The sequence below is a fragment of the Agelaius tricolor genome, unplaced genomic scaffold, assembly GCF_023055355.1.
Source record: "Agelaius tricolor isolate 1412-34295 unplaced genomic scaffold, bAgeTri1.0.p SCAF_5, whole genome shotgun sequence".
NCBI classification, from domain to species: Eukaryota; Metazoa; Chordata; class Aves; order Passeriformes; family Icteridae; genus Agelaius; species Agelaius tricolor.
In genome coordinates this window covers 33,299,641-33,313,277 of record NW_027269265.1, presented here as the reverse complement: position 1 = coordinate 33,313,277, position 13,637 = coordinate 33,299,641, and the positions used below count along the sequence as shown (strand labels likewise).

At 36.4% G+C, this 13,637-nt stretch overlaps 1 protein-coding gene across 4 annotated transcripts in view; it reads right to left on the bottom strand.

Moving 5' to 3' along the window:
• Window positions 1-13,637, bottom strand: part of RAD51B (RAD51 paralog B) — a 397,721-nt gene that overhangs the window by 342,861 nt on the left and 41,223 nt on the right. For all 4 annotated transcript variants that reach the window (XM_071427109.1, XM_071427111.1, XM_071427112.1 and 1 more), the window contains exons 5-7: window positions 10,266-10,402; window positions 7,523-7,642; window positions 6,094-6,277 (exon numbers count right to left, since the gene is read on the bottom strand). In XM_071427109.1, coding sequence (XP_071283210.1) covers window positions 6,094-6,277; window positions 7,523-7,642; window positions 10,266-10,402 — 441 coding nt within the window. The remainder of the gene's footprint in view (window positions 1-6,093; window positions 6,278-7,522; window positions 7,643-10,265; window positions 10,403-13,637) is intronic.

Genomic DNA, 13,637 nt, shown 5'->3' with positions numbered 1-13,637 from the left:
ATTTAAAAAAGAACACAAATGATAGCAGTACTGAAGGTAGTTATAATTACATTTTAACCAGCCATTTAAACTAAAAGCTGTGCACCTTCTGAGGATAATTTAGAACAACCATGAGAAGACAAAGCCATCTACCTTTACCACTCTAACAACATTTAACAGTTAAATTTACCCCCTTTTACCAAAATTGGTTTTTGCTCAATATTGTAGAGTGAAGGAATAATTGAAGCATAAACAGTCTGACAAAAAAAACTGAGTTTATGAAGTTTCAGCAAGGGCAAAGAAAGAAGGTTGTTCTGTAAGTTCCCATTAACCATCTTGGTTTCCCAAGTAAGCAACAACAAAAATTAAAATTCATGCCAAATCACACTTTACAAATAATACTGCTCACATAAATGTGAAATTCTGACATTTACTTTTTAAGTAGGTATTTGTAAAAAAATAAAGGCTAACATTATAATACTTAATTAAAAAATCCAAAGCTATGGACTCAGTTCTGGACATGAAAGTACTTTTAAGTATAACATGGTAAAAAATCTTAAAATCATAGAATGGTTTGGATTGGAAGGTACCTTAAAGATCATCTAGTTCCAACTCCTCTGCCATGGGCAGGGAACCTTCTGCTAGATAAGGCTGCGCATCCAACCTGGCCTTGAAAACTTCCAGGGATGGTACATTGCAACTCCTCTGAGCAACCTGTTCCAGTGCCTCACCACACTCATTTCACAACCTATTTGTTACTTAAACAGATAAAGCACTCTGAACAAGGTTAGGTGCTCCTCTTTAAACCAAAAAAGATTATGTTTAAAACCAAAAGTTCTGATACAGCTCACACACATGCAATTTTCTAATGCTGTTCAGTTCACCATTTAATGAGGATATGAACACCAACATGAATTTTGGTGCAGGGGAAGTGAAACATCTTGAAAAGAACAAGAATTGGTTTTTTTTAGAAGAAAGTTAGTTTTGGAAGTAATGGAAGTAATATGGCTAGTTAAATTCTGGAAACTCAGTTCCAAAATATTTTCTTCTGATAACATTAACTCATTTAATTTCCCACTTAACATTTAACTTCATTAAAGAAACACATGATTCCATGTGGTGTAACTTGTAAGAGATTTCTCTTTCTAGAAAACTTCAAAGTGGAACCAATTCTCTAAGTTTTATAAGTAAAGTTTCTTTTATTCTAGTTTTAAATAATCTGTAAAGATAATTCAATTACAGTCTCTGTAACACTGGTATTAAACAATTTTTAATAGCTAAGAATAAAAAACTAAATTTGCATTTCAGCAGCTTTACAGTCCCAATATAGACAAAATAACCTGAAAGTCTAATGCATCTCCATAATTTTGGAAAAGTCATCATACAGCACTGCTACATGATGTAACAACAAATCAACTATGTACTTTTACCAAACTCTATACATATTTAATTCAAGAGGAACTAGCATCTAAACAACTTTTCTTCAGGAATCTTTTATTTTGGAATCTGTTTTGCATTCCATAAACTAATATTTTCAAATATCAGAACAGCAATAGCTAAAGTGCAGAGGAGGTGGCAAGCAACCATCTATGTGGGAACAGAATAAAAAGAAGCAAGAATAAGGCCAATTGATTATAAACAAGTATTAACATATATAAACAAAAAGAAAACTAACAGCTTGAATATTCCCTTTGCCAACAGAAGCACTTCAGTTTTGAGACACTTTACTGCAGGAAGATGAGACAATTCAAGTTAACAAAAGACAGCAGAAAAGGCACTGCAGATGTCAAGTAATTTCTCCATATGAAGCGATTTTGAGACAAAAAAACCTTACTCATCCTAAAAGCAAATATACACTTAGCTAAACATTTGGCTTTCCAAAGTAAATGAAAATGTTGGGTATAAGTTTAAGGAGCATAGCGATTGTGAAGTACTGAAATTAAAACCTAGGAGATCAGTGTGAAAAGAAAATTGACTGTTAACAGATCTGTTGTCATAAATATTAAGTGTAGTTTTAGTTTTTAAATGGAGCATGTCGATTCGAAATGGGGAAAAATATTACCTGTGGAACTCGTGGGCTTCTTGAACTACTGTTAATTTATTTAGCATAGAAAACAAAAACATTGGAGAATAATTACATAAGGTTTGTCTTTCATTTGCTCTAGAAAACCACACATGAGAGATTAAAGTCTCTCATCCTAAGTTACTTCATACTTTCAGAAAGAATAAATAAAAAAATAACAGACCATACTATTATACATTTGCTGGTAACAATAACCAATATATTGATCATAAACAACAAAGGTTCGCTTCAGTGATCTAAGAACATAAGCCAGACAAAAGCATAAAGGACAGCAAATGTTGTAATTTGATTAGCCTGGGCGTTTTACAAAGCAAATTTCATCGTCAGTCTCAATTTGACATTTAAAAGAATGCTTAAAGCAGTTTGGTTTTGCAACTGCTGCCTCTGGAGTACTTTTTCACAGAGATGTTGAGCCAGCTTCCCTTATTTTCTGAAGTATTAATGACTAGAAAATCAGAGTCTATGAACAACAAATTTTAAAAGGTAAAATATTTAAATCTCAACAATAATTCTTGTCATATTGGGTTTTAGTTTTAGCTCTTTATTGAAAATGAGACATTTCTCAACTAGCACAAACACAGTATTTGGTGAAAGTAATTCAATCTACTAATAATATACAGTTTCCTGTGAATATGGAAGAAAGAAAATCCAAAGCATATTTTACTTTCTTTTTCGGAAGGCTAAAGAAATCAGAAAGCTACACTGGAAGCATACAGGACTTATTACTGTTGCTTAATTATGTAATCTGGTGGGCAGCGTCCACACACATTCTAAGAGAAGACATTCAGATTCAAATGCTCTCAACTACAAGGTGCTCTATTAATATATAAAGGTAACAAATTGTTCATATAGATTTCCATATTCACTGGATTTCAAAAAGAAAGGGGATTTTGTTTCATTGGTAATCAAGCTGCCCTTCTCAGTTTCCAGGAATTGCTTTTGATCTGACTGGCTAGCTCCAACCAAACCTGGGAGAAAAAAAGTATGTTTTGGTTACAGCTCTGTGCAGTACAGGGAAAAAGGGACACTGCTACTAGTGCCCCATAGAGGCAAAAGCTTCAGAGACTGTTCAGTCATCAGTAAGGCTGCCAGGTCCCCTGTCAATTGGCCATAAGTGAACTAAACATTGTGCTGCCTCTTGCCCTGGCATCACAGCAAATGCCTAGAATGAACCTGGGCTTACTGCTAAGTTACATGGAAAAAATGATCTAAAAAGGCTATCAGGCATGATACTTCACTTTTTGAGAAACAACTTAAGCTTTACTAATGTCCATAAATTTTTTTTAAAAAAGCAACTTTGCTTTTCTTTGTGCTTTGCAAACAACAACAAAAAGAAACACAAAAAACCTCCAACAACAAAAAATTAGGTCAAGCAAAAAGTGGCAATCACAAACCATGTTCACTAGCTTCACTCAGTGGTTAAGATGGTAAAATTCAATTAATATGCTTATTATTTTTTCTCATCTCAAGACATGGATTAAGTTTTCATTTACTACAACTGTTTTAAATTTTACACTGAGGATGGCAACTGCTACTTTCCAAGGAGCATCTATATATTGTCCCATACTCAGTACAAGATCCTTATTAACAATGACCCTATCTTCACAATATCCTCTCACTGAACAGTTCTGCCCCATTTTACAACCTGAAAATAGAAGTGCAGAGAAGTTAATGAACAACCACCATCTGAACAACCACCATCAGTTTTGGTATAATCAATATCAACTTTTTTTCCAAATAGAGCTACCTAGCTTTGAAGCAGCTCCCCTTGAATTTGGTAAAAACTATGACCCCTAACCACTTCTGCACATCCAACTCAATAACCTGACACCACAAACACATAATTATAAACAGTTAGAGAGTTTATAATGCCAACAAAAATAACTGCATTAAAATCCTTTTAACTCTGACAAAACATGGTAGCACAGGGTTTCCACCAACTTAACCCTATTTGAACCCATTTCCTTTTTAGGAAATGGGGGAGGAATGCCCACTTAAATATACTCATGATAAGCAGCTATTTATGTTTAGTAATGCATTCCAATGATTAATTAGTCCACTAAGAACACACCTCTTATTTGAAGTCTGACCTTGCTTAATTCAGCTTCCAACCACAGAACTGTGGTACACCTGTGTCAGCCAAAGAGAGCTTCTATCAAATACCTCTTCACTGAGTAGGTGCATATTTACTAATGAAGAAGCCCTTAACATTTCCTTAGCTAAGCTAAACAAAGTAAGCACCTTATGTCTTCTTCACTTAGACTGCTCTCCCCCATTCATTTTCAAGGCTGTTCTCTGGAAGCTGCTTTTTCATCACCCTCTCTGCACTGTCAACATCAGATGTACTGCTCCAATAAGAGTTATGGCTGATGTCTCCTCATTTCCAACTCCCTTGTTCTACTACTCACAGTTTTTCACCAGACCCTTAGCTACAGCCAAAAGGATTGATTTCAAGTTCAAATCCTATCAGCTTCAGATTCAATCTTCCTAATTGTTGCCCAATTTAGCATTTAGTTGCACTGATTGTGCCATGAAGAGTTATATTCATGTGTCCAATTTATTAGTGATCTAAATCACTCTGCAACCTTACTAATGTCCTTAATCCCAAATTTATATTTATTATTTTCTAGGTAAGTAAAAACATCTGAAATAATGCCAACAGAGTTATTTATAGTGAGAACCTCAGATACTCTGTAAGGGAAGTTATTGGAACACATGGAACAGCAGACTGATTTTGCAGTATGCACCAACACTTGCAGATGCACAACACACTCCAGCCTGAAATGTCAGAGATTCAAATCCAGCTCAGCTTCATCATTTCAGTGAAAGTGGAGGGCAGGGCAGGGGCTATCTAAAGGAGAAGAAAATGGAGAAATAGAGAAAAAGAGTATCTTCTCATAAAACTTCTCCCCTTTCTCAAAGGACTGCATAATATTTTATCAAAATATCAGAGTGCACACTATTACACACAATTCTTTCCTGGCTTTATAAACAGTCACTATCAACTTTACTGGTGCACTGACTGTGATGCTATCTTTTGTACTGAACTTTAAAGGCACTTAGGCAGGGTTTAATCTTCTCTACCAGAAGTCTTTAGAAGTCATATGCAGAAGGAAATTCATTCCTCTGAAGTTACATCAGCCAGTTCCACACTTCCTATTTCTGATGTGATAGTTTCTGTGACCTCAGAGGCATCAGAGTGAACAAGGCCCCACCAGCCTTACTCACATTCTTACCCAGCTTCTCTCTTACACTGGAGTGATGAGTAGGTTATCTATACCAGGAAATACTTTAAAGAGTTGAGTTTCAATGATATCTTTTGAAATGACCCTTGTGGAACACAAAATAAACACACACACAAACACATATACACAGTTTACATCTTCTAAAGCACTTTACAATCAGGTCTACCCAGTCTTTGCACTGAGTGTCCATGTCTTCCTTTGCATTTTATGGGCGAGTCTACAGACAAGGATTTGCTGACCTGTTACCTTCCCTTCTGCAGGAATTAGCATACATTACCAGATAAAAAAGGAATTCACACTTATGTTCCAGAGCATAAGCCTTTTTGAGATTCTATGAACTTAAGTAAAAGAAACAGAGGCAGAAAAAAAACTTCACCTACCTAGAGCATGCATTAGGTAGAGTGACAACGCAGTACAAAGGAACCATCAGGATAGACAATATTAAATGGCAAGAAAATGTAGGATTTAAGGGAAAAAAAAACCAAAACTAAAAAGAAGCACAGAGACAGCTGGAGACTATTAATATTTTCTTATTTCAAATCCTAAATTAACAAAAAATTAAAATAATTTCTAAGAAATTTTAAAAAACAAACAAACAAAAACCCACAGAAGAAACACACCAAGCAGAACCATTACTATTCTTCTATTTCCCAACTATATTCCACCTGGTACTTGCTTAAAGATTCCTGCAAGAATCATTGTCTGGTTTCTTCTTCCTGTCATTCTCCTTCTTCTCTATTACTTGATACTGTAAGGCAAAAACTTAGAAAAGGAGGAAGAACTTACTGGTATTGAGAACTCCTCTGCCAAATACTTCAACACTGATGCTCCTCTAGTCAAAAAGTTACTTCTCTCTGCCAGATTGCCCTGGAGTTTTGTATCAAACTCCTTTCTGACAACTGAAGCAACAGAGTCAATTATTACAAGTTTAACCTTCTTCAAAATAATTTCTTCTTCCAAAGACATAATCCTAAAAAAAAAAAAAGTCACTTATAGCATTATTTACACCAAAAAAATTTATAACACTAATATGTTTAAAATAAAGATTCATTTAGTAAGCTTAAAGTCAGCCCCTCTTCTTTCATCCCCACACACCCCCTCCATTGACATCTGCATGTAATGAAGAGATTTGGAAAGGAATCTGAGGCTCAGTGGGCCCAAGGCAGGACCTCTCTACAAAAGTGTTTTGGAAGACCTCTGCTAGCAACAATATACTGTACAACCCCTGAATGGCAGGCAGCAAGTAAAGTGGGCATTGAAACTGTGCCTCACTGTGCTCTTCCAGCACTTCAAGGGGATTAATAAGTAAGAGGGAGAGTGACTTTTTACATGGGCAGATAGTGATAGGACATGGGGAAATGGCTTAAAACCAAAAGAAGAGATTTAGATTAGAATTCAGGAAGAAATACTTTACTCAGTGGGTAGTGAGGCACTGGCACAGGTGCCCAGAGAAGCTGTGGATGCCCCATTTCTGAAAACGTTTGATGCCAAGTTGGATGGGGCCCTGAACAACCTGACCAAGTGGGTGCTATCCCTGCCTATGATGGGAGGTTTGGAACTAGATGACCTTTAAACTCTCTTCCAACCCAAGCCATTCCATGTTTCTTTAATATGCTACTAGCTGTTCTGTGATAAAGCTGTATTAGGAGGCAAAACTATTCTGATAATAATTCTCCTACTAACATAAAACATACCACATGATGATAAAATAGAACTCCATTAATTTTCATTGCAATATATGTTCACAAATTAATATAACATAACAACATGACAATACAACGCTGCACTCAGGCTGGTGACTGCTAAACAACTTCTCCCTCTCCCTGCTGGAGGAATCCCCATCTTCTTGGAAGTAAACTGCTTTGGAGGAGCAAACTTCAATTTCATGGAAAACTTATCTCTTATACTATGGTCTCTCCACAACCCAAGAGAATACCTGTCTCATGAACATTCCCCTTTAAAGGCTTACAAGAATCAGATCACATAGAAATTGTCTATCACAAATTAAAAATCATCAAGTGGATTAGTCACATGCTGTGAAATGATAAGAGCAATGTCAATCTTTCTGTAACAATGTTACTTTGTTGGAGACCATGCTGGTATCCACATGAAAAGGTCTCAAATTAATTATTCTTCATAAACTTTGATACCAAAAAAAAAATGTTTTAGACAATCCAGTCAAAATTGTCTTTTCCTAAACTCTGGAAAAGAATACCTCTTCAGCACACTGCAACAGGTCAGCTCTCGGTACAGGTGGATGCTACGGGTCATGCAGAGCAGCTTTTCATCTGAGTCATAATAAGTAGGGAATCTGTTTGCTGCTATCTCAATCAACCTATTAAAAAAAAAAAAACCAACAACAAAAACCAGAAGGCATAATACTGCAAAAAAGAATACTACAAGCTAACAAGGCATCAAGTATTCAGAAAGTAAACACAGCAAAGTTCTGAGCCATAAGCAGATACCAACTAAGACTGGAAATCTCTTTAAAAGGAAAAGCATACTGTATCAGCCAGAGTGAAACAGTGGAAATCAGAACAGTTAGATTCTCCTTCCAGTGATGCTGAGTCAGTGGTACACTAGGGAAAGATATCATGTGTCTGTATGCAAAGAAAGGGCATGTCTCCTCTAGAAGGAAAGTTTACTTACTGAGTAAGTTCTTCAAGTTTTTTACCAGAGATTCCACTTAATGACCAATCATTTTCCTATTCTAATTATTTTAAATAAATATTAATTTCATTTAACTAAAACTACTCTCCAACTCTAACAATCTTCCTTTTCACCTTTATCTTGCAGTGAAATCATAGATTGGGCTTTGTGTCACCAAAGAAATCTAACAAGCTGGTAAGAAAGAGAAGATCCATTAGACAGAAAATTTTTTCCACAAAAAATATTTTAATTTTTAGTAACAAAAAATACTTAATTGTTTAAATTTTAAGCACATATCCCACAAGCTATAGCTTGAGAAGAGTGGCATCTAGTGGATTATACTTGTGGGCACAACTTACTCGCTATCTCTCTTTAAACTTAGGCTCCTTTCATTAAAACACAAAGTTAAAAAGATTTTAGGGAAAACAAATTTAAAATCAGTTTAGAAAAAGAGCTCAGGAGATTTTGAGGCAACATCCTGTTCAACATAGTGCCAGCTATGAAATCAGAACAAGTTACTTGAGTCTTTATTTCAAAAGCCTTCAAGGATGGCGGCAGCACCACCTCTCTGGGCAAAGCTTTTTCACCACAAAGGCAGTTAGGAATTGTAAAGCTTCTCCATATACCAGCCCAGAAATGAAGCTCAATGTATGCCTGCTGTCTCCCAGCACACACCCCTGTGCCATCTCCTTCGGGCCTCCTCATTGGCAAGTGAAGGCTACTGTTATATTGGCCCAATGCCTTCTCTCCACTCAACTGAGCAAGTCCTTGGTCTCTCCACAAATGGCAAATGCTCCAGCTCCCAACCACCTTGGGAAAAGGGGATATGCACCTCCCTGGCCCTGATGGTTCAGCTCCTTAGAGGATGCAACACAGAAAGTATAAGATATAGTCAGTCTGCTGAAATTGTGTTTATCGTTTGCCACTGAGCAATTCCAAATATCCAAATATTCCAAATATTTAATACATAAATATTCTCATCCTTAATAATATTATTTTTGCCATGTTTCTTTTCTACATTCTATTCTATTTTCAGCAGTCTCACTTTCATCTGCATCTGCTTTCCTTTTCTTCAGCACTCATTTCTAAGTGACAAGTCATAGCTCACTCTTTAGGTCCTACCTTTTTTCACTATTTACATTTCAGGGACCTGAAATAAAACTTAAGTGGTGTGTAAGGAGGAAGCACAGTACTTTACAGAACCATTGCTTGAAGCTTTTTTTCTTTGATATGCTTCAAACTTCTGTGATATTAACTTGACAAAAAGCAGGGTTTGAAATCCCACCTTCTAATCCATGATAACTTGCAATGAATAATCAATGGAAATACATTTACCTTAATACTCCAGAATCATGCCATGGCTATAGCTACTAGATCATCTGAAATATATAAATTATTTCACTGAACCTCTTTCTGCCCATTTTTCTACACTAACAAGGATGAGACTACTGTACTTGTCCTTCCCCTGACCCTTAATAACTTTTAAACTTGCTCATTCCAAACAACAGGGACCAAGGAATTGAAATCTCAAAAAGATCAAAGCCACAAAGTTTAGCAAACTTTGGTAACTAAGTAAAATAAATTAGAGCTACATTTAATGAAACACTGCAGGATTATTTCAACAGTTAATCAGACAGTTAACATGGGAAGAGCAGCAACCAACACGCGTAACTCAAGCAATCCAGCACAGCACATCCATTCAGCACTTGAGCACACCAACATGCACAGCCAAGCCATTTGGGTAGCATGGGCCAAGCAGGAGATATGAGAAGAACCAGATATGTTACAGAGATAAGGTATTACAGTACTGCATAGCTGCTAGGGATACAGGAGATGCAAGATTACTGCAGAAGGGAATCAGAAATGAAGGAGGGTATTGAACAGAAATAGGATGGAAATCTGAAGGAAAACTGGCAACACCAGTCCCACTGTTCACTGGAAAACCTCCACTGACTTTGTAGCCAAAATGCTCTGCCTTTACATCCTCTAATTAACATCCTGTTAACTCCACAAACCAAACTGCAAAGCAAGATTTCAGGTACTAATAAAACCGTTTAAAAATTAAAGATCATGCCATCCATCTTGTCATACCAGAACTGGAATCTGCAACCTCATACAAATTAGGAAGGTGAACAAACCATTTTATTAAATTAATTTCATTGTCTGTGGAATAACTGCATATACCAGAGGAATGTTTAATAATTACCACCAGTATTTTAAAATGCACAATTATCGCTCAGAAAATATTTGAAGGTTCCAGGATAAAAGGTGCTAAGAAGTTGTGTGCATTTTAGAATTTTGCACCTTACCTTTCAGCACTGAATGCAGACTCTGTGTCGATGTATATAACAGCCCCATCTAGTCCTCCCATGCTTACAGGAAGCGTAGCCAGAACACTTAACATAATACAAAACTGTGTTTTGCCACAACCTGGTGGGCTAGTTATCTGGAAGGAAAAGATTAGCAACATAACATTCATTTCACCATACTTCTACTTTTATATAAGTCCCATCAGCCTGTGTTCCCCCAATTCTGCTCTTTCAGTAACCAAAGGAGACAACAGCCATGAAAAGACAGAACATAGCCCACAAAGACCAATTTGCAATTACTCTTGGATCTGTACCTTGCAGACAAATTCATCCCCTGAAGAATAAAAAAAAGCTTTTCAGACAGAGCATTATGCTTGTACTTTCTTTGACATCATTATTACCTTTCAAATTTGAGGTCCCCTACTTTCCCCCTCACCTCACAAGATCTTCCCTAGAGACACCTAGCTCTCTTCTATCTGTCCCTCTGCTACCTTCTAAAACAGAGCAGAATTAAAAGATTCACAGCTGACATTCACATGACATCAATGGCTTTTGGAGCTGAAAACTAAGTCCAGAGCTATTGAGCTCACAGACATAAACATCTCCTTAGAAATCATCATTAACTTGGTAAAACCAGGTCTCTCCTAGAAACACAAGGCTAATTGCTTATATCCTATAAAGAATGAATGTTCAACATGAACCACATATATACATTAGACAGATTTTATCTGCCCTAGAGACTACACTCTGCCCTATGCAGTGTGTGTTTTTTCATTGATGTTAACTCCCTATTACCATATTTCAACACCAACACCATTCAATGATCCAGACCAGATCCCCAAAGCTTCCACCTGTGCTCACTAAAAGCCCCTGTGGTGAAGCAGCATTCAAAGAGAGCACACTCAGCTTGTATGAACAGGTTCCAGTATGATTTTGAGGAGAAAAAGGATCCAAAGAACACATTGTTTGATGAGATCACCAGTTTCTGAGAGCAATATTTTTCTACTAGAGATGGCAGTCTGCTGTACTTGATCCACTGCAGATCTTCCAGAGATTGTGTCTAAATGCTGGGTTCTGTGTTCAGATAATTGCAAGTTCATTACTACTACAGGGGGTCTTTAAATACAATATCACATTGTCACTGCTTCTGGGAAGGGAGATGATGAAATCATAAATACACGGAGGGCCAAAAACCAGCAAAAATAAAGTGACTCTAGGCAGTGGAAACAGAGTAATCGGTTCATTCTTATGCTAGTAGCAACAAACTAATAATGCAAGGTGTAAAAGCAAGCCTCTCCAGGTAAGCTGAACTGTAAAACAAAGCATGCTGTCTCAAAACACCTAGTACTGCCAGAACATAGGCCTAAACACAGAGCTACTGTTTTAAATTTAAAAACAACATTTACAACAGACAGACACTCAAAATCAAACTGATTTTTGAGACTACTTGCACGACAGTTTGGTTTCAAGCACAAATACTTTGACCAGAATACAGTATTGCTATGGTTTTGTTTTAAGCAGCAGCAGCATGACTTGAAGCACAGAAAAGATACAAGGAAACACTGAAGGATCATGGTAGCTACAGTTAAAAGTTGGTTAAAATCCCTTTAATCACCTTTGTCTTTTAACAAGGCCTGAAAGTCAAGCTATATCAACGAATCTACTTGAAGCTTTAATACAAGAGAAGCATTAAATGATTTTTGTTTAGAAGGACACACTGCATTTGGTGAATTCCAGATCAGGAATCAGTAATTTATGCAATTACCTGTTCCCCAGGAAGTGTGCTTAAATTACAAACTATCATATCAGCAATATCTGCTACAATTTAATGTGAACCCAAAGCATATATAAAAAGTACAGAGGCAATACACATCCCTTAGACTGTGATTGCCAATTAATCTCACCAGTTGTTTCTTGTTAAAAAGAGGACTTGAAATGAACGAGGGGAGGGCATCAATCCTGTTTGTGAAATTAAAAGGTTTGGACAACTGTGATGATACTTCATAAAAACATTTGTAGTTTCAGCCTTGCCTGGGAGGTGCACTGGACCCAACATCCATTTCAGTGGCTGACACAGAAGCCAATTCAGCAGAGATGCTATAAAAATGTCCGAAGTTATGAGCATCATATCCGAGAAAATGAGGGAACCTTGCAGCACAAGGAAGCAAGCCAATGGAGCAAGAAAGCATTTGTATTCCCAAAACCAACAATACTTCATGTTTAATCTGCATTCCTTTAAAGGGCCTTAAAACAGGCTTTCAAATAATCCACAGTGAAGAATTTCACAAAACTACAACATTTTATTGTAGTTACCCCTGGTTCAGCAAGTGTTTAGAACAACAGAATCCTACTTGAAATTCCTCTAATAAATTTAAATTCAATGTCTGCAAAAAATTTGTTTGGTTTATTTTACTCCAAATTTGCTCTGAAAAAAAAATCACCCAGATGGAAACATGAAAAACATGAAAACAACAACAGTTTTTTAAAATGTATTTTATTAGGCAGAGATAAATTATTTTTCAGTAAGTTATATACTGTTTTCTCTGGCACATCTGTAGGGTTTGAATGAAAACACAAGGAGCTAAATCTTCATCTATCAGAAGATTAAACTCTTCAATATTCAAAAAAGGAACTATTTTAATTCTTCTCAAAAAACTTGGAAAAAAGCTCTGACCACAGAATTTCAGCTATGATTTAGTCTTCAATTTAAAACCTAATAGTGGCTTGGAAAAAAAATGGTCTGAGACAGTGTAAAGCAAATCAAATCCCTCTGGCGCTCAAAAAGAAAGGAGATTTGGTTATAGAAGACACCACCAAAAGTCTTAATCCCTCCGATCAGGTACTCAAATTCCAAGTTTCCAGCTACCCTCACTGCTGGGTAAAGTAACAGAAAGACAATAATTTAGCCCTAGCAGTCAGGAAGTAAATGCTGCGTTCAGCATACTTTTGAAGAGAACTTCTGTCAGACTTGAAATATCTGTCTAATTCAAAAATACCAAAAGACAATCTACTTGTCTGTTATGCTCCAGTGAATTATGAAAAAGGAAATTAAAATTGTTAAATCCTAAAATCACTCAAATCCAAAAATAAAAAACAAACCTGAAAATGTTCACAAGATGCAGTAGAGCATAAAAGCAGGAGAAGTACAGCATCAAACCAGCTGCAGGAGTAAACTGATAGTTTTCTACTAAAATTTCATCTAGCAATCCTGATGAACATTCAGTGCTGCCAACCTTTTAAACTACTTTAGATCAAGACTCTTGCAAAAAAGCTTTTTAAAATCCCTTGAACCAGGCTTCAAAAGAAAAGATCAGTTTCTGTATGGTTAATGGTTATCTGCCTTTTCATTTGCTGAAAAATCCCTAATAGGTG